We start from the raw sequence: 27574 nt of genomic DNA, 5'->3' as shown, positions 1-27574 counted from the left end.
CCCCAGTGGTCATTTGAAGAACTGCAGAACTTTGTTCTTCCAGGTGTGCTTCAAACAGGAAGTAGATGTGCTTCTTGCTGACATTTCACTTTTGTTCCTCGTGGATTTAAGGCGTCAGAAATAAGCTAAATTTCATTTTTTAGATGTGCAGATGTTTCCGCTGACTTTTTTCCCTGAACTCTGCTTGGTTCCTGTTACCCTCAGTAGAAAGTGTAAAAGATAAGAAGAGAATATATCGAAAAAAACTTTGAAAAAACATGCAGGACATCAGCCTTAATTTATTTTTGGTTTTATTCCATCCTGAAATCACTTGTCCCCGTGGTTACAGTGTCCTGAAATCACGCTCTCTTTGCGTGTGGCTGCGGGACAGCGCCTCCGCTGCTGCAGCTCCTCGCGCGGCCGCTGGGGGCGGCAGTGAGCGGCTCCGGCTGGTGCTGCTGCTGAGGAAGCTCTACTTCTGCATCTGACAGGCGGACGCGGACTCTTCCTGTGACTCTGCTTCAGCCTGCTGCTCCCCGGAGCCCTCTGACTGCACCCCGGGAAGGACGCAGGCTTCCGCGGGCGCTGTCCAGCTCCGACACCCGCCCGGCAACTCCGACCAGCGGCGGCCGTAGATGCGGGTTGTTCACGGCAGCGGCTCAGACCTGTCCCGCCTCTCCGCCTCCCTGCGACTCGAGCGGCGCCGCAGATAGCGTCCGTGGAGCGGGGCTGATGGCCGTGGAGCCCGGCACGGCCTTCCTCATCACAGCAGCCAGCCTGCGTGGCTCCTAGGCGCCGCTGCGGTCCCGGTCCGGGAGCCCGTAGTCCTGCGGGAGAGGCGGAGTGTCGCAGCGCAGCATCGCCCCGTGCGGGTCCTCCGCTGCGGGAGCGGGCAGAGGAGCAGCGGCTGACCCAGAGATGGCGGTTCTCAAGCTGGCCGATCAGGTAAGGTTCGCTAGCCGCCGTTAGCTTAGCCTCAGCATCCCGCTCCGGCGGGGAGCCATGCGGGGCTTGGGGCCGCCTCTGCGGGGCTGACTGCGGGTCAGACGGCGGCAGAGAGAACCGTTCTCTGGTTCTGCTGGAAACGCTGCTTCCTGCCCATTTCCTCCACAAGAACAGGAACCAGAACTTTGTAATCATGTTTATTATTCTGAGGACAAACCGGATCTGTCAGGAACAAGCTTCAGTCAGAAACAGAACCGGAGCTCAGAAGCGGCAGAACCTTTCCACGGAGGTTTTCTTGGATCACAGAAAACACGTTTGTGTTTGTGTGACATGTAATCAACTCTACACTTTCACTTTGTTACCATCAAAACCAGAAATGTCCCTGTGAGTAGATGACTAACCTGACAACACCTCTATCTGATCTCACCTGCATCCAGGTGTGGGACCAAGGACAGAGATCACACGTGACCTGAAGGTGGTTTCTACCTGAGGAAATAGAAGTTTTTGGTCATGGAATTACCTCTGTTTAATTCCAATGTGTGTTGCTGCCCGTCTTTCCTGGGGGGTCACTGGAGAGGAGGTGCATTATTGTACTATTACTGTTTTATAGCATATGATTTACAAGAAACCAGCGTCTGAGTATGGCTAAAATAAACACAATTTAGTTTCATGCATTCATTTTAGCTGATAGATTTCACTCTCAGGTCCATTTTATTGTTCTTATTCCTGCTGTTTAGTGATGAACAGTTTACAGAATCAGTCAGACTGAACAAAGGTTAGCTAAGAAGTTCTGCTGATTCTGCCTCAGAGTTAGAACCGATCCAAAAACAAGCAAATGACTCTGGTGAAGAGCGGTTTCTGAACATATCTGCAGTGTGGTTGCTCCTTTGCATGCAGGGCGCCACTCTGAACGCGGTCAGGCCACGGAAACGTCTCCTCCCACAGGTCTGCTGAGCGGGTCAGAACCCGGCTGCAGAGGAGAAACTTCACCTGTTGAGGAGTCAGACCTCTTAGAAGAAACAGTGGATTCTTCAGGAAGGAAGAGCTGTTTGTGTGTGGAAGCCAGAACGGCGAAGACTTCCTGTTGTTTTCTGATGATGGTGAAGATAAGCAGTGCATGCTCTCAGCGCTCAGCTGGACCTGCTCATGTGATGCAGATGGTGCTCCTCAGAGGTCCGAGTTCTGCTGGTGTCTGTGCATCTGTGAGGAGCTTTGACATCATGCAGGAGTGTGTTCCAGACTCCGTCAGCGAGTCTGTGTAAACCACAGCTGCTGGTTTCCAGTTGTTCAGGTCTCTGCGTCTCCTGATGGAGACTGTTGTAGCTGCAGTGCAGTAAGCTGGCGCGTGTGTTTGTGCTGCTGCTGTGGAATGAAAACACGGTTAATCTGATGTGTGATGAAAAGAAGGGAGACTGAGATGTTAATCTGTGGCTCCGTCAGTCTGGTTATGATAACCCGATTAACCTTGGTTCTGGTCCTTGATTTGAACATGAATTGGAACAATAACAGACAAAAGGAGCAACAGGAGAAGGTGTTGGTTATAGTTTAACACATCAGAGCCCGAGGCAGATCTTCATCGGACCATTTAGCAGGAGCTCATCGGAGGGATCTTCAGATTGTTCAGACTTCGGTTCATCTCATTCTTGACAGAAACATCCGTTATATAAACTCTGGCAGGAAATCTCACAGAAACAAAAGTAGCTAGTCCTGCTGGTCCTCTGGCCGTCATCTGCAGAGAGGCTCCTGCAGCTCCTCACAGCACCTCCTTTACCCTTCAGGTTCCCTCTGTGGGACTGGCTGCTTACAGCATCTCCCATGCCTGTGGAAAGTCTGTCACATTCACACTGAAGTGATCCGCATCAGAGTTCCTCTGCAAGTGGACAGAGACTGTGCTATAGACAAAGCTGGGTTCGCTAATATGAAGAAAAGCAATGTGGACTCCTCCTGAGTGGACCACAGTCATGTACGCGGTAGTGATGCTCCGCTCTAAAGGAGAGGTTCAGCCGTAAACGTGCACAGAACGTCTGTTTGACAGGTGGAGGGAGCAGCTGCAAACGCCGTCTCACAGTTCTGAGCGTGTTTTTCTGAGGTCTCACCTGTGACGTGGACACGTTAGCATCAATCAAAGGGCAGACTTTTGACTGATGGATCACTAAACTGATTTCTTCTGGTGGAAGCCCCGCCCACAAAGCTGTTTCATTTATGTGAACCCTGAAGAGAGAAGACCCTGTGGTGATGACTCTGGATGCAGATTGCAGTTCATGGAGGAGTTTTTGGGGTGTGTGAGGGAAGGGCTGGGACAAAGGAACCAGTTTAGCTGCAAAGATAAAGTGTGTGGTCAACAGGAACACAGAGCAGCTGGATGTTTGCAGAAAAGACTGAGGCAGATAAGGAAAAAGAAGGGTCCCAGGAAGGAGCCTTGGGGAGCACCTGTGGTGATAGGCTGGGATGTGAAGAATTTGAGCTGAGAGCAACCTGACGGAGGTGGTGTTTTGAAAGCTGATGCTGGAGGGAGAATGGATCATTTGAAGACACATCTTTGTGAAACTGCAGCAGGTTAAATGCTCCCGTTTGATCCTACTCATGTCCTTTTCTGGGACTGCTAAGAAAAATGGTATTATCAAAGTAAACATGCACCATCTCTGTTGATGAATGAACTACTGCTGACAGGAAGTTTAAAAAACACTTCTTTTGTAAAACTAAATAAGAGAAAGACAACGGCGAGGTTGAAAGCAGCTGCTGGAAATGTGACAGAAGCTTTGTCAACAGAATTTACATCTTCAGTAAAACAAAGATCACAACATTGAGTCCTTCAGCTCATAGTCACTGTGTAAACGTTGAGTACTGGTGTTTCAGCAGGGCCTGAATGTCTATTTGAAGAAGTATTTTCAGAATGTGGACAAACAGAAGCACTCTGCAGCAGCAGACATTTTTGACATTTTCTCCTCCGGTTGTTCCTGTTTTTCATGAGGGTTTCTGGGCAGAGCTGACCCTGTTTCAGAATGAGAACAATCTGTCGTTGTCTGGGTTCCTGGGATGAGAGGAGGAGCCCCTCTTCTGCACGGCCTGCAGGGATGCTGTGCTGCAAAGACCTGCACGGAGCGCCAGAGTTAGGCTTGTCCTCCTGACTGATCCAGCTGTGCTTCAGCTAGCACCTCTGAAGTCTGAGCTTCAGTCTATCGGTGAAGCCTCTCACCGTCCAGGTGACGTTGTTGTCTTGAAGTTGAGTGGCAAAACGTTTCAAGGAAAAAGGTTTGAAGTCCACTTTCCACAACTTCACTTCAAGACATCCTTTTCAGTCACATGGTTTTGGATGTTGCTGGGACTCCTAACTTCCTGTTTCGTTCATTGGCCCTGAAGCTTTGCTGGCTGCAGCTCTGGAATCACAGGATGGAACTGGTTTCTGTGTGAATCTAGGGACACTAGTTAGAGACAGTTTGGGGTTCTGTGAATATCAGGTCTCTCAGATAGAGTCCTGCTTTAATTGCAAGACCCTGAACGCATCGCTTCACCAAGGTTCGATTTAAGTCTCAGAGACAAGCGAGGTCATCACTGCTGTTAGGATGTGGAGCAGCAGTGTTGGGGTGGGGTGGGGCATTTGCATGGACAGACCGGCTGTGATGTCACCCATAGAAAATGCCTTTTGAGCCCCAAGCCGTCACTGTGGCTTCCTGCTTGTCTGCCGCCATTTTGTAACCAGTCGACAGCGATTGGTCCAAGTCAGTGTGAGTCACGTTTTTAGAGGAACTACAGTCGCCAATCAGGAGTCAGCTTATTAGTCCACACCCCTTGCACTGAAACTGGCTCAGGAGGTGGGGCCAGCAGGCACCACATGCTTTTATTGAGGTCTTGAATAACTTGCAATAAAGAAAAAAACAGTCTTTAAAAAAAATAGGATTAGAAAGAAGACGTTAAGAAGAAATAATCAGAGCAAGAAAGGCTGTTCTGACCAATACAATGACTGAGAAATAACTGTCTTTTTTACAAAAGACGTCTATGGGATTTTGACCTTCTTGGAACCAGCAGGTACTTCCTGTTTGGAACACCAGAAGGGAGGGGTTGAGCTGTCCAGTGATTTCTACAGTCAATGGTCATATGTGGAGAACATGCCCAGATCCTAGCTGGAGTCAGCCTCAGTAAAAATACGTATTAAATCTTTTGAATGTCTGTTTTAGTTGACGCATGTTTAAGGATGAATCTTAGTTGTCTTCTGAAGTCATCTGAACACGTTTGGAGTTGACAGTGCCGCTGCAGCTGCTCCTTTAAACAGGAAGAGAGGTTGTGTAAAACAGAAGTGCTGCAGCTTGTTCCTCTCTGTTTCTGAGAACAGTGTGCATGCAACAGGAAGTGATGCGAGTGGTGGTATAGAGGCAGAGGAAATGAAGCTGTTCAGGATGTTTCATCAGAAGCATTGATCTGCATCAGACTCTGCTTGTAAATGCAGCAGATCAGACTGTTTTCTTTGTGAGACAGCAGTTTGAGGAAACCTTCTTCATTCAGAGGTAAACGTTGTGTACTTGTATCCAAAGAGCTTCACAGTCACATTCACCCATTCACTCACTGATGGTGGCTCCGCTGCTGAACTCTGCCACCAACCCTCCACCAGAGACAATGTCGGTGCAAAAGCGGGCAAGGCGGGAATTGAACCTGCGATCTTCCAATCAGGAGTCGACCGCCCTACTACTGCACTGACTATATATAATATAAAGTAACGCCTAATTGACTATTAAATTAGTTGTTGACTATTTTAATAGTCGATTAGTCATCCATTAGTCGCAGCCCTTTTGAGCATGCTGAACTCCTTCAGAGGATTGGATCTTTCTCAGTGATAAACGTGCAAAGGGAGGTTTGGGTTTTGACTCCTGGTTCCTGTGGCTCCTGCTCTATGCCTGCAGCCCACATCTACTCTGAGTCTGCTCTCAACAGCAAAAATAGAGGCTCCCGAGGCTCCGCCTCCACCCTCGGCGCTCTGTCCTCCTCAGGCCTTTCTGTTTGTGATCTTGTCTCTGCATCAGAGTGAGAACTGAGTGTTGGACAGCAGTCAGCACGCGGTTGCCCTCACACTTTGAATGCTTGCTCATCAGATCCTTCTGACCTCAGTCATGTGACTGTCCTTGTTTCTCCTCTGCCAGCCGGCTCTAATCCAGGCCATCTTCAGCGGGGACCCCGAGGAGATCCGAATGCTCATCTACAAATCTGAGGACATCAACGTTCTGGTGAGGAGATGCCCCCCCCAGCATGTCTGCACAGGAGGGTTCTGGGATTCAGTCTCATGTCCTGGTTCCTTTCAAAAATGTTTACCCTTTAAGACAAGAGGCATTAAACACAAAACCTGTAACATTCTGTAAGTTTTCAACCATTTACACGATCATTCCAGCAGATTGTGAAGGAGAAAAGCGGCTTGTTGAGCTGCTTTTCTCCTTCACAATCTGCTGGAATGATCGTGTTAAAGGTTGAAAACTTACAGTGAATCAAAGAACATAAACACTGGAGCTCCGGTGTCAAAGGGCTAAAAGTGTTTGGATGATGTCTAATGAAAAATCTTGATGAAGTTTTGATGACTTTCACATTACGACAGCTTTTTCTGTAAAGAAGACACTAGTGTATTTTCAGAATAAAAGTCAGATACTTCATGTGTTCAGAGTGGATCTGCGCATGTGTCTGTGCACGCTCCAGCATCTGCTCATCCTGCTTTTCCACTCAAACCTTCTGTTTGGGGAAATCAGATCTGAGAGAAAGAATCTTTCTCTTCTCCTTCAGGCCTCACTTCCTGTTTAGAGAAGTGGGCTGGGGACGGCGGGTCAGGAGTCAGTGAAGCGTGTGCACGTGGGTTTAGATGCACATGCTGAAGTTCCTCTCAGGCTGTTTGCATAGAGGCAGATCTCAGAGCTGCTGCAAAGCCCAGACCAAAGCATCAGAGCAGGAACCGGGGTCTGCAGCATCAGACCAGCGTGGCGTTGATCCTTCTATCTCAAGGGGTGACCGGCCCACTCAGTCAATCCACCCAGGCGCCACATTACAACAGCGGATGTAAAAAAAAAAAAACTCTTCTTCTGACCCGATCTGAAAGTGGCTTGTGCTTCTGCTGAAACGTCACTGAAACGCCTCCACTTCCTGTCTGTAAAGGAATCTGTGAGCAGAAATGGATTCTGCTGCAAAATCCCCCTGAGAGTGTTTTTCACACACTCACACCCAGATGCACAAACTACCACAAAACTGGAACCAAGAGCGCAAATGTCACACAACAGCCAAACAGGACCAAAGGTCTAGTTTAGGGGTCTGCAACCTTTAACAGTAGAAGAGCCGTTTGGGCTCATGTTCTACTGATCAAAACATAGAAGGAGTCACATAGTCTAACTTTAACCTTTGATAAAATTTGGATTTGCATTCATGACCTTTTTTTAATAATGAATGAATTTATGTCTATTTTGTGGCACAAACAAAAGCAAAAATACAAAAAGAACCTTGGATCTCTCAAAATGTGATTAATTTTTTTACATGTGAAAGAAGCTTTTAACTGCTAAAAGATAAAACTTTTTACCAAAGTTTCTCTTTGCATATAAACTCTGTTCATTCTGGAGGTAGAGTTGATCAAACAAGACGTCTTCAGGTCAACAGGATGTAAAAACCTACATAGTTTATCATCTATGTGAACCTCAGACATCAGTTTATACATTTAACTAATCTAAATTAAATAAATGATAATTAAGTAATCCTTATTTTTGTTCTTTTTCTCCTCTTTGTCCTCAGCAGTCTTACTCTGCTGGGTTTGGTTATTTTAGTTTGGATCTTGGTAGTCTTAGTTTACAGGCTTTGTTTATTTGTTTTCTTTAGGTTGTTTTGGTTAGGGGGACCTGCTGACTCAAATGGTCGACATGTCTGGGTCAGCAGTCTCTATGAATTATTTTATGTTTGGAGCCTCCATGGAGAGATAAAAGAGACACATGTGGATCTGGAGCTGCAGGTTGCAGACCTCTGGACTAGCTGGTCAAACTGAGTTGTAAACTACTAAATCCTTGAAAAAGACCCTTTATCAGATAGTCTGGATGTTCGTTTCAATTTCGGAGAGCCGTCTACAAAGGTCTGAAAGCAGCATCTGCTCCTTCCACACCACGTTCGTTTAGGGGAGGCCTTTTGCTGTTTCAGCAGCCTGAAACAACAAGGAAGAATCTTAACAGACCTGCTGTAGTCCACATCATTTATTTGCAGAGAACACCTGGAGATACTTTGGAGCAAAACGATGATCCAAAGCCTAAATCAGGCGAGAATGGCACCAAATCCTCCAGAACGTCCATGTCTAAATGTCTTCTGATCGTAACCATAGAAACCACATCCCTCTACTGAGACCTGCAGCAGCATCACATTTAGAATGATCTGGGATAAAAGTCTGAAACATTTATCACATAAAGTTCCTTCTGATGAGAAGACATTTCAGCTAAAATGATGTTGAACAAACTCCACAAATTCATCCACAACATTTTTAACGTAACTGGAGCGATTTCCACCCAAATGCCTTCTCTGTGGTTTCAGTCAGAGCCTGACCTCATCCGCCTCACCTGTTGGCAGGTGGAGCTGCAGCTCTGAGTCCGTCTGGCTTCTATTGTTGGGTGGGGGGTGGGGGCGTGTCTTTGGTCCGGGGTTTGTGGAGCTGAAGCAAAGCTCGTGTAATGATGTGTCCTTGTGGCCCCCTCAGGATGCAGAGAAGCGCACCCCCCTGCACGCCGCCGCCTTCCTGGGTGATGCAGAAATCACAGAACTCCTCATCCTCTCTGGTGAGACGCGTGGCTTCAGTCACGGAAGTTTTCAGTCAAGCTCAGAAATGATAAAAGCAGAATTTTAGTTAGGGGGGGTCAACCTTTCAGGTTGTTAAAGGATCATTGGTAAATGCTCTCACCGCCCTGTTTGTACCCTCCAGGTGCCCGGGTCAACGCCAAAGACAACATGTGGTTCACTCCTCTACACCGGGCAGTGGCATCTCGGAGTGAGGTGTGCACACACTCACGTGCACACACATGCAAGAATCCAGCTGGTTTGGGTCACTTCCAGAAGTCCTTCTGAACCTCTAAGGATTTTCTCCACATGCCAACACAATGTGATTTTACTAGTCCCTCCAAAACAGGAAGTTCTGAACCCCTAATGTCCGGAAATATCAGAAGATGACATGACATCAGCCACGGGTGGGGTGAGGGCTGTGGTGGACCAAGCAGCCAAAAAGCAGGACAGAATGCAAAATATATCAAAAAGTTTGAAATTTAATTTTCTTTTCAAAAAAATGATTTAAATAATACACTGGGCCCTTAAAAGAGGTCAACTAAACAATAAGGGAACTCAGGCAAAAGGCAACATAAGTTAGCAAAGTAACATGAACAGACTGAAAACTGACCTAACTTAAACAGACACAAGGGAACATATATAGTCGGTGATCAATCCACTGAAGAAACACAAGGGGGAACTGAAAAGGACAAACTCTAACTACAAACAATATTCCAAAACAAATAATACATCTGTTAAAGTGTTAACTAAATCTAACATAAAGTTGCCTTTAAGAAATTAATGACAATAACTAGAAAATAAAGCAAATGATATTTATCTATACAAATATGAATATAATCCCCCCCTCTTGGCCATGGTAAAGTCCATTCAGCTGCTTGCTGTTGTGGTTGATTGCTGCCAAGTGCTCATGTTGGGTTTGTCAGGCCTGACTTTATTCATCCAGCAGATGGCGGTATCAACAGCAAGCACCATGGTCTTCTGGGGCCAGCAACTCAAAAAAAAACAAATATATTAATAAACTTAAACCACAATAGAAATATAAATATGGTGTGTGATGCATTTACTGCCCTGATGGTCCTGTGATGGCGGTGGCCATCACAAGGGCAAAGAAGCAGCTGCAGCGTTTGACACTCAGCTGTTTCTTAAATTAGGGAGGGTTTAAGTCTGCTGAAGAACGGAGTCTTTATTTCAATAGTTTTCCTATTGTTACGTCAGAATTCAAATAATGACAAGGAATCCAAAGTTCTCATTTTTGCCTCTTTACAAAGAAGGTGGAGTGAGTTCTCATGTTAGTGAGGAGCAAAGCATGCTGGGTTTGATCTGAGCTTTCACATGCAGGAGTGTCTGCTGTGTAAAACTATTTATATTTTACATGAGATCATCACAGACAGATATGACCCCTTTAAATGCATAGCTCCGCCCCTCTTCCCTGCAGCCTGGAGTCTGTCTGACTCAGTGCAGACACGAAGACTGAGAGAAAAATGCATTTGTGTGCAGAAAAGAGCCTTCAGGCAGATCAGAGGCTGTTTTATGAGCGCGTCAGTCTCTGAAGGACTTCCCTCTGCACGCAGAAGCATTTCTTTCAGGTTAGCTCTTCAGAGCCCTGAGCCCCCCCCCCACCTGTGGTCACATGACATGCTGGAGCTCTGCTCTTTCTCCTCAGGATGCTGTGCAAGTCCTGATCCGTCACTCTGCAGATGTGAACGCTCGGGACAAGAACTGGCAGACGCCGCTGCATGTGGCTTCAGCCAACAACGCCCTGCGCTGCGCCGAGGTCATCATCCCCATGCTGACCAGCGTTAATGTGTCCGACCGCGGGGGGCGCACCGCCCTGCATCACGCCGCTCTCAACGGGCACACGGAGGTACAGCGCTAGCGCGGACGCTCTTTTACGCAGTTTTTCCAGCAGATCCTGACGTGGAGGTGAGCACTCGCTCATGAATCCGACCACTCCACTGAGGAGTCTATGGGACGTTGGCTTTTGGAGTCAGCAAGTACTTCCTGTTTAGAACGTCCAGTCCTCTGATACAGTCTGATACAACACGGGGTGGGGGGAAGCCCCCTGTGAGCTCTGTATCACTGGGTCATGGGGGTCATCCTCATCCAGAGACCTCCTCACTGCTCCTGCTGCAAACATGACTCCTCCTCTGCTCTCCTGCAGATGGTGAACCTCCTGCTGGCTAAAGGAGCAAACATCAACGCCTTCGATAAGAAGGACGGCCGGGCTCTGCACTGGGCCGCCTTCATGGGTAAGACTCTGATGAACCTGCTACCCTCAGCTTGATATCTGCAAATCCAGAGTTCCAGCTGTGCTCCTGAGTTCTGATCCTAACCTGTTTGTCAGCACATTCGAGTCAGAGCTGCTGCTGTGAGTCTAAACACTAGCAGCTGATCACCCAAGAGGTTTCCTCATTCAGCGCTGCACATTTGATAATCATCAACAGGGTCTCCTGTGACCCTCATGTTGTCCTCATCAAGCTCACAGCGGATCAGATCTTCAAGCTTCTCCACATCTTCACTGACAAGACTAGACAGTCTTTTAACTCTGCTACTCTGCCCCCTGCAGGTCACCTGGATGTAGTGTCTGTGCTGGTGAGTCACGGCGCTGAGGTCAGCTGTAAGGACAAGCGAGGGTACACGCCGCTCCACGCAGCCGCCTCCAGCGGACAGATCGCCGTGGTCAAACACCTGCTCAACCTGTCAGTGGAGGTCGGCACGTGAACGCACGGTTCCATATTTATCCCCGTCAATCCCCCCAGGTGATTTACTGAGGACGCACATAACCGTCCTCCGTCTGTAACAGATAGATGAGCCCAATGCGTTTGGGAACACGGCTCTGCATGTGGCGTGCTTCAATGGCCAGGATGCCGTCGTTAGCGAGCTTATCGATTACGGCGCCAACGTCAGCCAGCCCAACAACAAGGGCTTCACGCCGCTGCACTTTGCTGCTGCTTCCACGCACGGAGCGCTCTGCCTGGAATTCCTGGTGAACAACGGAGCCGACATCAACATCCAGGTATGACCTCTGACCTTGGCAGGAGATGCAGAGCATCAGCCCTGAGCGGAAAGCATCCGTGTGCGCCTCCATCTTGTTTTCAGAGTCGGGACGGGAAGAGTCCTCTCCACATGACGGCTGTCCACGGACGCTTCACTCGCTCGCAGACCCTCATCCAGAACGGTAAGCCCCTCCCCCCGCTCTGATGCTGGCTCTGCTGTTACTGTCTTCACACAGACGCCTTCTTTCAGGGGGGGAGATCAACAGTGTGGACAAGGACGGAAACACCCCCCTCCATGTTGCAGCGCGCTACGGACACGAGCTCCTCATCAACACCCTCATCACCAGCGGAGCAGACTGCGCCAGGTGGGGCCTTAACCCCCCCCCCTGAACTGTAACCCAACGTGAAGCTGAGGGGTGTGTCCTCTTGTCTGCAGGCGGGGGGTCCACGGCATGTTTCCTCTCCACCTGGCGGCCCTGAACGCTCATTCTGACTGCTGCAGGAAGCTGCTGTCCTCAGGTAACCCCCCCAGCCCCCCCAGGTTTACAGGAGGAGCTGACAGTACAGCCAGAAGGACAAACAGACATGTGTCGTTACATTTGTGTTCATAACGATGAACAGGGAAGTAGCTTCATCTTCGTTCTCCTGAAGTGACTTTAACAGAAGTTCATTCAGTCATAGCAATGTTATTCTAATGAAACCCCAGAGTTCTCCGGATCAGCGCCTGCAGCCTGTCACACCCCCTCGGGGGGGTCTTCAACCTCATTCCACCTCTGATGCTTCACCCCTTCAACGCGCTGCTCTAACTTAAAGAGTGGGTAGTCCTGGATTTCTGCTCTCAAAACGGAAGACCAGTCGCCCAGTCGACCGCCACCACATGGTCAACGAGCAGTTCTGATGGGACGCTCTTCCACAGCCGCTGTCACTAAACTCACGTCACTTTATCTAGAACGTTTCCAGCCGAGGTTCTCTTAAGGCGCCACACAAAAACAAAGAAACGGTCAGACGATCATTCCATCCATCAGTTTTCTTAATCCTCGGTATCCCTGCAGATGCTGGAGCCTAAAGCTGGGTGAGGGAGGGGTACACCCGGACAGGTCACCAGTCTGTTTCAGGGACACACACTCACACCTCTGGGTAAATGAAGTCACCAATGAACAGGGATGTGGTACCAAAGCCGATACCGCTTGGTACCGGTTTCATGTCTTCAGTTTTACCGGACCGATAAGCTTCAGCCTTAACAGGACAGCTTATCGAGCCGGCGTAGCAGCGTGATGACAGCGCCGATGCAGAGTCCATAACAGTTTCATGTGGTAGTTTAAATAGACGGCACCTCTCTGTTCTCTCCTGCTGCAGTGTGTGGGGGGTAGTCAGTGCTCCCACGGCACATCCACACATTCATCCACTAAAACGCACGTGGATGGCGGGCAGCCGCGGCCAAACAGCTCCAAAGTAGAAGCGGACAGCGCCGTCTCTAATGTAACAAACATGGATTGTAGGCACAGTAACAGCAGTAACCTGTCCAGATTCTAGCGGACAGGTGTCTGACCGTCCAGGTACGGCTGATGTTCCAGCAGCTGTGTCTGCTAGCAGTACAGAATGGAGCACGGGACTGAAGTGTTGATTATCAAAGACATTTGAATAAAAGGAGGAGAAATAAATATGGATATCATGATAACAGGATGAACATTCATATTGTGTCTCAATAAGAATAAATTACCCGACATACAATGTAAATGAATTAAAACACAACATTGTGGATTTTTAAAGTGAGGAGGTTATTCTAATTGATCTGGATTTTGGTTCTTAAGAACAGATTACACTAACAGATTATAAAAACAGATTACACTAACAGATTGCTCAAATAATTAGGTCCAGTTTAGAAATCCTCAGCGTCGAGTTCTCCTGCATTCTGGTCAGGACGGTTCTGTCTGCCTGCAGGGGGCGCTGCTGCCCTCACAGTACACTTCCTGGATGTTTCTGTGAGTGATGTCTGCCTTTCTGGTTCCCTTCACCTGTGTCACTAACACCTGTCTGTCTCTTTTCATGCCCCCCCCGCTCTCTCTGCTGCTGTGTCTTGTCTGGCCTTCACCCCCCCCCCCCGTCCTGGTCAGGTCGGAGGTTTAGTTTGTGTAACGACTCGGTCCTGTTCGCAGGCTTCCAGATAGACACCCCCGACAGCCTGGGGAGAACATGTCTGCACGCTGCTGCGGCGGGGGGGTAAGTCCTGAGTCAGAGGCAGGATCACTGTCCCAAACATCTGCGCAGTGATGCACAACCAGACTAGGGTCTGAAAGATTGTGCATGTTGTCATGACGACAGCAGGACTGTCGGCCCTCAAGAGCCTTAATCTTTGTGTTTGCAGAAACGTGGATTGTGTGCAGCTGCTGCTGAAAAGTGGAGGAGAACACAACAAGACAGATAAGTGTGGCAGGTCAGAGCTTCATCATGAATTCAAACAAAGAACAAAGGGCATTATGGGATGGATGGCGTCGTGTGTTACGGTCTGGTCTCTGTGGAATAGAAGCATTCCTGATGATTGCATTGAGGAGGAAAGATGAAGATAAGATGCTGTCCCATAATTCCTCTGAAATGGATATAATTTCTGGTGTTCCGCAAGGGTCAGTCTTAGGTCCAAAATAGTTCATATTGTTCATTAATGACCTATGTTCTGTATCTCAAGCGATGAAGATGGTTTTATTTGCAGATGACTCAAATATCTTCTGTTCAGGTAAAAATCTAAATGAACTGTTAAATTTAGCTACCAAAGAAATGAAAAAAATGAAAGCATGGTTTGATTGTAATAATCTAGCATTTAATCTAGATAAAACTAAAATTATGGTATTTGGGAATAACAAAAATGAATTGATACATTTTGAAATAAATGGAGTTAAAGTTGAAGTGGTTCATGAAAATAGGTTTTTGGGGGTTATAATTGATGATAAAATGAGCTGGAAACCACATATTAAACAAATTCAAAATAAAGCATCCAGAAGTCTTGCCATTTTAAACAATGTAAAACACTTATTAAACTATAAATCACTTCACATGTTGTACTGTTCATTAATTTTACCATATTTTAGTTACTGTGCAGAGATCTGGGGCAACAATTACATTACATCAATAAAACCACTTATTGTTCTTCAGAAAAGGGCTATACGAGTCATACATAAAGCTGGTTATCATGATCATACTCATCCACTTTTACTCAATCAAAATTACTCAAATTAAAAGATTTGGTTAATTATTTAACTGCACAAATTATGCACAAAGCCCAAAATAAAATGCTGCCTAACAACATTCAAAAACTGTTTACGAGTAGAGATGGAGGGTACTCCCTAAGAGGACAATTTAGATTTAAAATAAATATAACTCGTACCAGAAGAAAACAATTCTCCATTTCCTTTTGTGGTGCAAGACTGTGGAACAGTATATCTGACAAAATCAAAAATAGTCCATCAATAAGGTTATTCAAAATTCAATACAGGTCAAAAATATTTAATGACTATATAATCATAAATAAATGAGGGGCCATTGTGGATGTATAGTGATTAGTGCATATTGTGGATGTATAGTGATTAGTGCATATATGTAAGTGTACGGGCATATACGTGTATATACATTTGTATAAAGTGTACAGGTGTTTACATATATATAGATTCTTTTTCATGTGTCTATGCTGTTTTTCTTTTTTTGTGACTTTTTCCTTTGTTGAGACAAAGTGAGTTGATAGGCTTGAGTAGCATCATTTAAATTATCTAAGAGGGTGGGATTGAATACGTTTTTTTAACTTCCTCCCACCCCTTTTTGAACACTATATCATGTGTGTACTTGTTCGTTTTTGGTCACTCTTTTGTTTCCTGTTTGACTGTTTTATTGTTTTAAATAGTGTTCAAAATAAATTAAATTGAACTGAACTGAATTCAAATATGGAGAAAGTGTAAACGTAATCTGCATGTTTCCATGTTTTCCTCTCCCTCCTCTGTCTCTCAGGACTCCTCTCCACTACGCTGCTGCCAGCCGTCACTATCAGTGTCTGCAGACGTTGGTCGCCTGTGGCACTGACATTAACGCCACTGACCAGTGGGGGCGCTCTGCCTTGCACTATGCTGCTGCCTCAGACCTGGACAGGAGGTGAGCAAGCCTTTCCTGCTTTAACTGGACTTCAGGGTGCACTGAATGAAAAAGAGAGAGCTGGCTGAAAGGCTGCTGGACCAGGGAACAAAGGGCATTATGGGATGGATGGCGTCGTGTGTTAAGGTCTGGTCTCTGTGGAATAGAAGCATTCCTGATGATTGCATTGAGGAGGAAAGATGAAGACAAGATTCTGTCCCATAATTCTTAGCGGTGGGAGGTGTGAGCTGCAGACAAGTGATGCTGATGCACGGTGGTGTGAGCATCATGGAGGGGAGCTTCTGTGACGAGAATAGACGGTACAGGGGACTCAGGAAATAATGTTATTAAAAGGTTTCCTCTGAGTTTAAGTTTGGTTAGCAGACACCCCACAGTCCGGCCTCTGTGCTGCTGCACCAGTTAAGAGAAGGAGAGCGTTCAGCCCTGAAGGACAAACACAACAAACAAACCACTCAGTACAAAACGTATCAAACATCACAAGGAAAGCAAAACAAATGAAAAAAAACATTATGTTTTAGGAATCTGAACAAAATTCCAAAAAAAATGAAATGAAATGGAAAGACAATGTTTCAGAAAACAAATGAAATCAAAACAAAATGTTAAAACAGAAAGGAAGAAACCAGAAAATGTTGGTATTATGGGATATCACTGATTGGATGATGACGTTTGTCCATCATTTCAGTTGAATCTTGTTTGGCGTGCAGCACCTTAAACATGATAATGACTGTCGGTGACCCGAGCATAGCTGGTGCTGTCAAAGATTATTGGAATTCAGACCAAACGTATAATGAGATTCTGGTTGAGTTCTGTACGTATCGCAACATTTTTGGGTGTTTTTAAGTCAATCTTTCAGCTCAGTGAAACACTTTAAAAAAACACTGTTTTCGTGTCATTCAACATTATTGTAGAAGTGTGTTTCAAATAAGGAACTTTATGTTCACCACTTTGTAAGTTAATCATTTTCAAGTCCTTAATGCAGATATTGACAGAGATGAAAAGGACAATAGAAAACAGTGCAAACATGCAATCCTGCTTTAGCACATTAGCATAGACAGGTTAGACTTGACGTGTCAGCATTAGGTGTGTTTGAGGTCATGCAGGCGGACGCAGCGCTGGACAGATCGTCTGGATTGTGGTGCATGCTGGGTAGTTTTTGCTCTGACGTCACGTCAGTCATCATAAAAATATCCTGAGAAAGAGGCGGGTGCAAGGCGTCTACTCAGGCCGGTGCAGCTGGAAATCTGGCGCTGCGCTGGCTGCAAGCCGCCTTGATGACTACAAAACAATGCATTGTGGGAAACGGTGTCCTGGCAGTTCTTGGACTTCCACGGGATGCTGAGCAGAAATGATTGGCGCTAAATGAAGTAAATCTGTGTATTTTGGAACTCTTTTTGGAAAGTACTTGTTGAACCTTCCCTGTTTTGTTCTCCGACTGTGGTCGGAAGACTCAGGGGAGATCCAGGGCTGAAAGCTGCTCTTCCTCCATGTTCACCTGTTCGGACCTCAGAGAGTCCGGAGTGTGAAGCCAAAGAACCAGCCTCGGTTCTTTTAGAGGAACTGTCTTTATTACTTTACTTTATTATATTAACTGTTACTTTCAAATCATCTGTGGTTATGTGTATTATTATTGCCTTCAAAAGTTAACTTTAATTGTGGATATTAAATTAACCCAGGAGCTATTTTTCATGTATTGTCCCCGATAGATGTTAAAAGTGAATATAAAATGCATAATAACACAGTTCACACTAAGGGGCAGAGCCATATTAAAACGCAACTGAATGTTAAGAACCTCCCCGACTTCCTGTTCTCATTCAGTCTCGCTGCAGCTCAGCGTTCACCTTCATTTTAGGCGCCTTTCCCCGCCTGCAGCTGCCTGGTCTTATCGACAATCCAGGCTGGTCATCTCAAACACGCCTACTGACTTGTTTCCCTTGACTAGTTAGCATTGGCTCATTGTTAGCAATGACTAGTTAGCATTGACTTGTTGTTAGCATTGACTTGTATCTCCCGGTGTGTTTGCCCCGCCCCCTTCCCCTCCCTCAGACGGCGTGTAGCTCTGGAGCCAGAGAGTGAAGGAGTTCAGGCTGAAAAAGAGAAGGAGGCTGCACAGTGAGTCCACAAAGATCACAACATCTGTAGCAGAGATTAGATGAACGGGACGACCATGGCGTAGAGCGGTCCACCTCTGATCACAGGTTGGATCCCTGCTCTGCCGGTCCACGTTTGTCAGTGTTCTGGACAGCAGGCTGCATTCAACATTCATCCAAACGTTCAGTAATAGATTAGGATCATGGAGCAGAAAGATGAATGTGTTCTGCAGAGAAAGTCTCTATTCTCCACCATTAGATGTCTGTTTAAATACAAACTGCTATATTTGTTTTTTTCTCCAAAACCTCGTCAGAGACTTAAATTGAACACAGGTACCAAAAAATATTAGCGTTAAAATGAGAGAGCTGGAGGTTTACTCCCAGAAAAAATGGATTTAAATAAAAAAGAATCGATGAATTTCAAGAGGGGATCTTGTATTTACCGGTGTAGATTCTATCATCCTATGTTCCAAACATGTGGAGCGCTTTTCCCTCCAGCGCCTCTGCTTGACGTGCTGCCTTGGTCTGCAGGTGTTTGGAGTTCCTGCTTCAGAGCGGCGCGGCGGCGGCGCTGAAGGACGAGCAGGGCTACAGTCCCGTCCACTACGCTGCGGCGTTCGGGCACCGGCAGTGCCTTGAGCTGGTTTGTTCACTCATCTTCTGCTCCTCGCTGACTCCACACTCAGTGAATTCAGGATCACAGTTCAAGTTAATACAGAGTTTTGCTAGTGAGGAAGATGAGGACGTGGTTTACAGGAAAAGATGACCAGAAAAATCACTGGAAAACTCATCAATAAAAACAGATCAGCTGATTTTGTTCTTCTGGTCTGCAGCTGCTGGACAGAGATGATGGTCACCAGGAAGATGAAGACTGTGGGAACGCGCGGAGCCCGCTCCACCTTGCTGTAAGACTCAGATCAATCCTGATCCCGCCCTCGCGCTGCCAGGATCATGAACATACAAGCGTTACAGCGATCTGCAGGCGGGAGACGGTTCTGTGGCAGACGGCGTGTTCTGCGGCAGACGGCGTGTTCTGCAGCAGACGGCGTGTTCTGCAGCAGACGGCGTGTTCTGCAGCAGACGGCGTGTTCTGTGGCAGACGGCGTGTTCTGAAGCAGACGGCGTGTTCTGTACTAGACGGCGTGTTCTGTAGCAGACGGCGTGTTTGTACTAGACGCCGTGTTCTGTACTAGACGGCGTGTTTGTACTAGACGGCGTGTTCTGAAGCAGACGGCGTGTTTGTACTAGACGGCGTGTTTGTACTAGACGGCGTGTTCTGTAGCAGACGGCGTGTTCTGTAGCAGACGGCGTGTTCTGTAGCAGACGGCGTGTTCTGTAGCAGACGGCGTGTTCTGTAGCAGACGGCGTGTTCTGTAGCAGACGGCGTGTTCTGTAGCAGACGGCGTGTTCTGTAGCAGACGGCGTGTTCTGTAGCAGACGGCGTGTTCTGTAGCAGACGGCGTGTTCTGTAGCAGACGGCGTGTTCTGTAGCAGACGGCGTGTTCTGTAGCAGACGGCGTGTTCTGTAGCAGACGGCGTGTTCTGTAGCAGACGGCGTGTTCTGTAGCAGACGGCGTGTTCTGTAGCAGACGGCGTGTTCTGTAGCAGACGGCGTGTTCTGTAGCAGACGGCGTGTTCTGTAGCAGACGGCGTGTTCTGTAGCAGACGGCGTGTTCTGTAGCAGACGGCGTGTTCTGTAGCAGACGGCGTGTTCTGTAGCAGACGGCGTGTTCTGTAGCAGACGGCGTGTTCTGTAGCAGACGGCGTGTTCTGTAGCAGACGGCGTGTTCTGTAGCAGACGGCGTGTTCTGTACTAGACGGCGTGTTCTGTACTAGACGGCGTGTTCTGTAGCAGACGGCGTGTTCTGTGGCAGACGGCGTGTTCACAGTTTCCGTGTCTTTGCAGGCGTATCACGGCCATGCTCAGGCCCTGCAGGTGCTTTTGCGGGGGGGCCGGGAGGTGGACCAGAAGGACCAGGCGGGGAGGACTCCGTTGGCCCTGGCTGCCCTGCGGGGCCACGCTGACTGCGTTCACACTCTGCTCAGCCAGGGGGCGTCGCCGCTCTCCACCGAGCAGCTGTACGGACGCACACCTGTGCACCTGGCAGGTGAGCGGCGCGTTGAGGTTGAGCTCCTCTTGCTGCCTCATTCTCATGTGTGCTCCTGCGTGCAGTCATGAACGGCCACACCACGTGTGTGCGCCTCCTGCTGGACGAGCCGGACGGCCCGGAGCTCCTGGACGCGGCGGACCCTCAGGGACAGTGAGTACTGCCCGGGTTCTGCTGGCCGGTTTGTGGGTCGGTCTCCTCAGGCGTGTGACGTTGTCTGCAGGACACCTCTGATGCTGGCAGTGGCGGGGGGGCACGTGGACGCCGTGTCGCTGCTGCTGGAGCGGGAAGCCAACGTGAACGTGGCGGATAAGAAGGGCCTGACGGCGCTGCACCTGGGGGTGAGGTTACCTGAGCTCAGAGGACAGTTGGAGGTCTGTGCTGCAGTGTGTGACCGGATGTCGCTCTGCAGCTTCTGTGCGCTCAGGACGAGTGTGTCCAGTGTTTGCTGGAGCAGGAGGCGTCGGTGCTGCAGGGGGACTCGCAGGGTCGAACCCCCATCCACCTGGCTGCAGCCCAAGGCCACGCCTCCTGGCTGAGCGAGCTGCTGACCATCGCCTGCTCCGAGTCCAGCAGTCTGCCACCACTGAGGGACGGCAGCGGATACACACCTCTGCATTGGGCATGCTTCTATGGTCAGTGGGGGTTGTGGGGGGTTTTGGGACGATCATCCGGTTCTGCTGGGTTCTGGACGTGTCTGTGCTGCAGGTCAGGACGGCTGCGTGGAGGTCCTGCTGGAGCAGAGGGGCTGCCGCTGCATCGACGGGAACCCCTTCACCCCCCTCCACTGTGCTGTGTAGGTCCCCCCTCTGCTCGTCTGGGTGGGGGCGCAGCGGTCTGCCTGACGTGTCTGTCTGACCCGCAGGGTGAGCGGTCACGAGTCGTGCGCGGCGCTGCTGCTGGAGGCCATGGGCTCTGACATCACCGGCTGCAGGGATTCGAAGGGCAGGTAGGCGCTCGGGGGAGGGGAGGGGCGTGGCGTGGCGGGGGGGTCTGTGTTCTGATGTCTGGGTTTTTCTGCAGGACTCCTCTTCACGCTGCAGCGTTTGCGGGTCAGATTGACTGCATTCAGCTTCTCCTTTCCCATGATGCACCTGTGGACCCTGCAGACGAGCGAGGCCGCACCCCCCTGATGACAGCAGTTGCAAAGGGCCGTGTGGGGGCTCTGGGTACTGTAGCCCTTCATCTCTGAGCCTGTTTGCTGTGGGCAGAACTTCCACCTTCATGCTCTGTTTGCAGAGGTCCTGCTGGGCGCCGGCGCCGGGCTGAGTCTGAGCGACCGGGACGGGAACACGCCACTGCACGTAGCGTGCAGTAACGTAGGTGTCCACAGGGGGCAGTGTGACCACTGATGGATCAATCTGCATTCTGAAAGACTGTTCTGGTCCTGCTGTCCAGGGAACAGAGGAGAGCGTGCTGATGATCCTGCAGAAGCTGTCGGACGCCACGCTCATAAACGCCACCAACGCAGCGCTGCAAACGTGAGTTTGAATTAGCACAGCATCGTGTCACTGAGCCGGTGTGAAGCGGCGTGTGCGGCCTGGAGTATGTGAGGAGAGCGAGCAGGAGAGCGAGCAGGTCAAAACCTCAGAGCTTCCGCTGCAGGAGGATGTCCTGCGGGCGGGTGCTCGGGTGGACTCTCAGGAACCGTTTCCCCGGCTGGTTCATCCTGAAGTTGTGATGAAGTGTAACAAATATTGACTGAATCGATTCCTATGATCCAACCAGATCAATCTGTCTGAGGCAGAATCTAATTGACTTATGCCATGAGATAAATCAATAGTTGATCTTGGAAAACACCATTTAAATGGAGAGACGGTGAGTTTGACTATGAATCAAATCCGTGTTAAAATGAATGGTTTCTGCCCTCGTTGTGTCCTGTCCCGTTTCCTTGGATTCTGGTAAAGAGACCGTTTGGGTTGTGGATGTTGAGGTTCTTTTTCACTGTGAAGGTTCAGCGACAATAGAGCTCCTCCCCCTCTGAGAGTGAAACTGTTCGGGTCACAGCTGCAGCTTTATTGTCTTCCTGCAGTTGATTTAGCAGGAGTCTCTGAAGGTTTGGACCACCCGAACCTGATCAGTGAAGGTTTCTGGACCAGGAAGTCGTTTCAGTGAAAGCGTTGAGCTGTTGAAGCTGTGGAGCAGGTCAGGAATCAAACCTTCTGTCTTCGTCAGACCTCTCCACCTGGCGGCGCAGCGCGGCCTGAAGAAGGCGGTCCAGGAGCTGCTGTCCCGAGGAGCCAGCGTGCAGATGGTGGATGAGAACGGTAGGATGAAGGTGCAGCTGCATGGCTCCAGCCCGCTCTGCTTCACGGCTGCATGCTCTCTGCTGCAGATCACCCTGACAGCAGAGGCGTCCAGAGAGGCCAGCTCATGCTGTGGGGGGTTAATGTGTGTCTGTGAGTTCAGCTTTAGTCTGCAGGGGGAGCAGACCCCGCCTGACTGGCCTCCATCAGATACTGTGGAACACTTGGACTTAAACTAAAATTGATTGAAGGTGAAAGTGGAAACTGACCACAAAGTAAATCATCTTTAAGCAAAACACGGGTATTTAGTCTCTAAACCTCTTCCTGGATGTAACATGAACCAGGAAATGTCCACTAGCGCCGGCTTCAGGAGCGAGCAGCTGATTCCAAATTTGACCAGAGAAATGGACTAGTGAACGCCACGGGGTCACAAACGTTTGATGTTTTGGTTTCTGTTCTTGACAAGGATGTGTTTGTGTGTCACTGACAGTGAGAGAGAACTGGACAGAGTGACTCCTCCCCCTTTGTTCCAAACAGGAAGTACCTGCTGGTTCAAAGAAGCCAAAATCCCACAGACTTGTGTAGAGACTTAAACAGCTGTTCCTCAGTCATTCTGAAAAACGTTCTTCATCGGATACTTTTAACATCTTCTTGATAATCTTCAATTTTTAAATATTTTTCAGTAGTTCAAATTACTCAAGTTATAGACAGACCAATTAGATGCCTCAATAAAAGTAGGCGGAGCCTGCTGGCAGCACCCATATCTACAATGTTTGTAGCCAAGAGGAAGGGGTGTGGCCTACGAGCAGGCTCACTCCTGATTGGTGAGAGTGGTTCCCATTGAAACGTTGACTCAACATCTGAATCCAACATGGCGGCGTCTGCATCAGGAAAAATGGTGACTGAATGGACTGTATCACACTCACTCCAGTTCTCACATACAGTCATTGGTGTGTGTGGTGGTGGGGGGGTGTCTCCTCCCCCTGCTGAGGTCTGATCCATGTCTGTCTCCTGCTTCGCCTCCCTGCTTCCTCTGTGCCCCCCCAGGTCTGACCCCCGCCCTGGCTTGTGCTCCTAGCAGACAGGTGGCTGATTGTCTGGCTCTCATTCTGGCTTCCATGATGCCTTTCTGCTCCCCTTGCAGCTCCGGGGCCCCCTCCCCAGGCTTCCTGCTGAGGCCCCTCCCCAGAGGAAAGGGTCCTGGTCTCCAGGGGCCACGCAGCCCCAGGAACCCTCTGGGACCCTTGAGTGGGGGCACCACTGAGAATGACTCAGAGGACTCGGAAACCTTCTGACCCCCCCAACAGACTTTGGACTCTAACCTGAGATCGCTCAGCAGAATCGACACCGCAGTGGGACCGCAGGACTTCAGGGCTCCCCTCCTTTTCTCCAAGTGAAGGGGTCTCATGTTTGGTGAACATTGACCTGTGAGGGCTCTGCAGCGCCACCTACTGTCACACCAGCTCCACCCAGGCCGGTTCTGGTCGGGTTCTGCTGAAAGCCTTGCTATTGTTTGACAGATGCCTCAGTGAGGTTTGAAAGCAGGAGAACTCATGCTGACCTTCACAAATTTATGCATGTGAAAAGAAAGTGCGCACGTGGAAATGTGCACGTAAACAGGTAGATGGAGCCTGGTGAGGCGTTCAGGAGCAGATCCGTACGTCTCAGCTTCAGGCTGAATCTCAGAGCTATGAAGGAGATGAAGAGGAGCTCCATCACCTTCATCACCCTGAGGTTCTTCAGATGATGAAGATGACCTGAAGCTGCGGTCCGTTTATTATGACGCATTCTGTTGGTAAACAACAGTTTTCTGGGTTAGTTTAGAATCGCAGTTCTGGTTCTGTACAGACGCAGGTTCAGTTCTATTGAGGAGGCTGACAGTAAGGGTGTGAAGATGACCCTCAAAGGTCAGAGGTCACCGTGAAGCTGTGAACCATCAGGTCATAGAAAAGGAATGAAGATCTTCAAAGAGCCTCAGACGTACGATGACTCAGCAGATTCTGACCGTTCTGTAGAAGGGCTCGGGAGCGGACCGCGGTCGGGTCAGGGTTCAAGTAGAGATTCTGGGTCATCGATGGATCATTTGAAGGGTTAGTCTTTGTCTGATGGTTCAGATTCTGACGGTACGAAACACTGCCAGCACCTAAACCTAAGCCCCGCCCCCATCGCAGCAACGTGCCATGGTTTAATCGTCTCCAGTGCCTTGATGTTTGATCGCTCTAGAATCTTTTGGGGTTTTTGTCCCCGATGGAATCTTCTCGTTTGTTGGAATCACTCTGAAATTATTTTGATGTTTTTGCTCAGAAGAAAGAAGCTGTTAATATTTATAACATTGTACGAATTTAAATCTTTTTAATAACTTTTTCTCACAAAGACGTTTGTACAAAAGGTGGAGAACACCAAAGAGTCTGAGTGCTGCTTCCTCGAGTTTGAATATCTTGCAGATGTTTTAGGAGGAGCGGCCGTCTGGAGGACTTCCTCTGTGGTTCATCCTCCAGGAGGCTCTCCAGCTTCTGTGGTACGAAGATGAAAACGAGTCTCGGTTCTTCTGTCATGCAGACGTCTGCAGAAGAACAAAGCTGCTGAGCACAAACTCCGTCACGAGCACAGCGGGATTCCTGCTCCTCAGAGTTCCTGATGCAGTCTCCAGGTTTTATAGAAACTGTACGATTGAAAATAAAACCATGTTTGGATCCTAAAGTGTTGCTGCTTTTCTTTGGGTCCATCCGGGACAGCCTCTGGGGCAGAACCAGAGCTGGTGGTTGTGGAGGTTCTGGGTCTGCAGTTCCTCGCCGCATTTCGGCAGAACAAACAACAGTCTGATGTTAAACTTTATTAGTTACATAATTTCTGTACAATAACAAAATCACACACTACTTGTGAGGCTCCGCCCAGGAACCAAACAGAACCTCTTCTGGGTCAGAATGCTGGCGTGGCAGCCCAGCCCTCACTGTCAGGATTCTGCAGTCAGCAGTTGGTTCCTAGTGCGGTCCAGTGGTCCGGTACCATCAGGAAGTATTTGTCCATGGCCTCGCAGAAGCGGGCCCGGTACAGTTCTGGGGAAACCACGGTGGGCATCTTCCCTGCAGACAGGAAACCAGAGTTACTCACCTGAGGAGTAGCAGAGTTTCAGCATCAACGGAACTAAGTCGGTCAGAAACCGGGCCTGAAGGACACAAGGTTGTACGGGCTCCAGAACAGGCTTGAACCTGCTACAGAACCATGTGGAGCTCTGACTCTAGTGACCCAGCAGAGAGCTTTGATGGTTCAACAGAGAGGATTAGGAAAGACCTGTCACAGACAGGTTCTGACTCCAGAAGGAGTCCGGCCCACAGAGCTGCAGCTCAGAGCTTCATTGATGCCTTCAGATCACAGCAATAAGGTCAGACTGAAGAATGAACTGAAGAAGTGATCAACAGATTACATGAAGGATGTAAGCCCATTACTGGCCTGCAACCAGCACCGCACGTTGACTCAGACCGACCCGGACCAATCACTGCTGACCGATCTTTCAACTCAGGAACGATTAGCGGTCCTCTCTTTCCCTGAATAGGATTCCTAAAATAATACCCAAAACGCGCTCACCACCTGCTCCACGTGAAAACATGCGGAGAAGCTGTGAGCGAACAGGTCCTAGTTGTGTCTGTGTTTCTCTAAAGTAGACACAGACAGCGCGCTGTTCCTAACCAAACAAAAACATGGATTGTAAGCGCGGTAACAGCAGTAACCTGTCCAAACACCGAGCTAAAACACAGCAGATTCTAGCAGAGAGGTGTGCAGCGTCTGACCGTCCAAATGAGACGTCTAGCAGCGTTATTGATCCAACAGGTGAGTACACACGTGAAGTACGTGATTCAAGTGTTGATTATCAAAGATAAGAGCAGGAAATTTTAATGAAAGGAAGAGAAGTTAATATGGATATCAGCACTGTAAAAAACAATGATCATATAATATTACCAAGCTGAACATTTTTGAACAAGTTGCTTATAATGATGCCCTGAGGATTCTATTAGGAAGGCCACGGTGGTGCAGTGCCAGTGAGATGTTTGTTGGTGCTGGTATTCACACTCTCCAGGCTCTTTTAAGACATTTTACTTGTGGTTTTATCCAACGTCTTAATGCCTCAGAGAATGAAATTATTTTAGCCCTCACCAATGTAAAGCAGAGCACTCTTAGATATCAGTCGTCAATCTGGAGGTTCTGGTATGGACGCATTTTTTAAGCCCTTCTATTTTTAAGTTTGTAATATGGGTTTTTACATTGATTCTTATGACTATTGGTATTAGTACTTTTATATGAATTATTACTGTATCTTATATTTATGAATGTTGTTTGTTTTTTATAGTCTGTGTTGTTTTGGACCTTGAGTCCGTATTAAAATCCTTCTTCTTCTTCTTCTTCATTAATATTATGCCTAAATAATAATAAATGATCTGACATAAAATGTAAAATTAATTAAAATGCAGCATTGTGAATTTTTATTCCTACATTTATTGTTCTTTGAAGCGAGAATGTTATTTGATATACTCTGTATTTTGATTCTTAAGTGGAGTTTTGTTTATTAGTTATATTTGAATGTATCCTATTATTGTAAAGATATATTAGTATTTATTGATAATTTTATTCTAATATTGGATGGGGTATTAATATGACATATTGTGCTTTAAATTGTTCTAAAAAAGGGTTTTGAAGAAAATAAAAACATATTTGTTTTTAAAAATAGTTATATATCCTAGATTACCAAGGTAAAATAATCATTATTGCAATGTTTGGCATATCGAGATACATCGGTATCGTGAGTCGTGTATCGTGAGTTAACCTGAGTTTTCCAGCACTATCCAGCCAGCAAGGCCAAGTGGGCCTCAAAAGGGTTAATAGAGGGTAGAAAATGTGGGCCCCGATAGGGTTTGTCCTCATTAGCTATAGTTGACACTCAGTGGGTAGGCTCGCTATGCTAGCCAGCCGCCTGGTGGACAGTGGAGCTCGCTAGCTCAATCCAGCGGAGCATGCTAGCTCGTTACAGCGACGCTCGCTAGCTCAATCCAGCGTTGCATGCTAGCTCGTTACAGCGACGCTTGCTAGCTCAATCCAGCGGAGCATGCTAGCTCAATACTGCGGAGCATGCTAGCTCAATACAGCGACGCTCGCTAGCTCAATACTGCAGAGCATGCTTGCTTGTTTCAATGGAACTCGCTAGCTTGCTACAGAGGCGCTCACTACCTCAATGCAGAGAAAGCTTACTAGCAGGCTACAGAAGAGCTCATTAGCATGCTACAGCGGAACCCGCTAGCTTGAGAGCTCATTAG

At 48.2% G+C, this 27574-nt stretch overlaps 2 protein-coding genes across 9 annotated transcripts in view; one reads left to right on the top strand and one right to left on the bottom strand.

The window, feature by feature from the left end:
- Positions 1–409: 409 nt before the first annotated feature.
- On the top strand, positions 410–24968 carry ankrd44 (ankyrin repeat domain 44). Of its 3 annotated transcripts, none has more exons than XM_024260511.2 (28): positions 410–924; positions 6057–6140; positions 8618–8696; positions 8840–8910; positions 10361–10561; positions 10859–10946; positions 11264–11406; positions 11501–11713; positions 11797–11875; positions 11944–12058; positions 12130–12212; positions 13808–13913; positions 14059–14127; positions 15687–15827; positions 17871–17936; positions 18446–18557; positions 18748–18819; positions 19821–20022; positions 20088–20175; positions 20246–20363; positions 20435–20657; positions 20731–20818; positions 20888–20971; positions 21046–21191; positions 21262–21341; positions 21421–21503; positions 22198–22289; positions 23316–24968. In XM_024260511.2, the coding sequence occupies exons 1-28, from the start codon at positions 898–900 to the stop codon at positions 23561–23563; spliced, it is 3201 nt and encodes a 1066-aa protein (XP_024116279.1). In that variant the 5' UTR covers positions 410–897; the 3' UTR covers positions 23564–24968. The 3 variants fall into 3 exon arrangements, with proteins under 3 accessions (XP_024116279.1, XP_024116280.1, XP_024116281.1); XM_024260512.2 differs by having other exon boundaries at positions 411–924; positions 13850–13913; XM_024260513.2 differs by having other exon boundaries at positions 411–924; positions 23413–24968.
- Positions 24969–25086: 118 nt separating this feature from the next.
- Positions 25087–27574, bottom strand: part of pikfyve (phosphoinositide kinase, FYVE finger containing) — a 28954-nt gene continuing 26466 nt past the window's right edge. For 5 of the 6 annotated variants that reach the window (XM_024260503.2, XM_036209753.1, XM_036209756.1 and 2 more), the window contains one exon: positions 25087–25351. In XM_024260503.2, coding sequence (XP_024116271.1) covers positions 25236–25351 — 116 coding nt within the window. In that variant the 3' untranslated portion in view covers positions 25087–25235. The remainder of the gene's footprint in view (positions 25352–27574) is intronic. The other variant, XM_024260507.2, reaches the window with a different exon arrangement.

The sequence above is a fragment of the Oryzias melastigma genome, linkage group LG21 (genome assembly GCF_002922805.2).
Source record: "Oryzias melastigma strain HK-1 linkage group LG21, ASM292280v2, whole genome shotgun sequence".
Classification (NCBI taxonomy): Eukaryota; Metazoa; Chordata; class Actinopteri; order Beloniformes; family Adrianichthyidae; genus Oryzias; species Oryzias melastigma.
The sequence above is the reverse complement of the archived record's forward strand: the minus strand, read 5'-3'. Positions and strand labels throughout refer to the sequence as shown.

Bases quoted from the DNA above. Each gene is read 5' to 3' on its own strand.
- ankrd44 (XM_024260511.2), top strand. From the start codon at position 898: ATGGCGGTTCTCAAGCTGGCCGATCAG. The intron at 8,697-8,839 runs GTGAGACGCGTG...TGTACCCTCCAG, and splicing joins AGAACTCCTCATCCTCTCTG to GTGCCCGGGTCAACGCCAAA. The intron at 18,820-19,820 runs GTAAGACTCAGA...GTGTCTTTGCAG, and splicing joins GGAGCCCGCTCCACCTTGCT to GCGTATCACGGCCATGCTCA.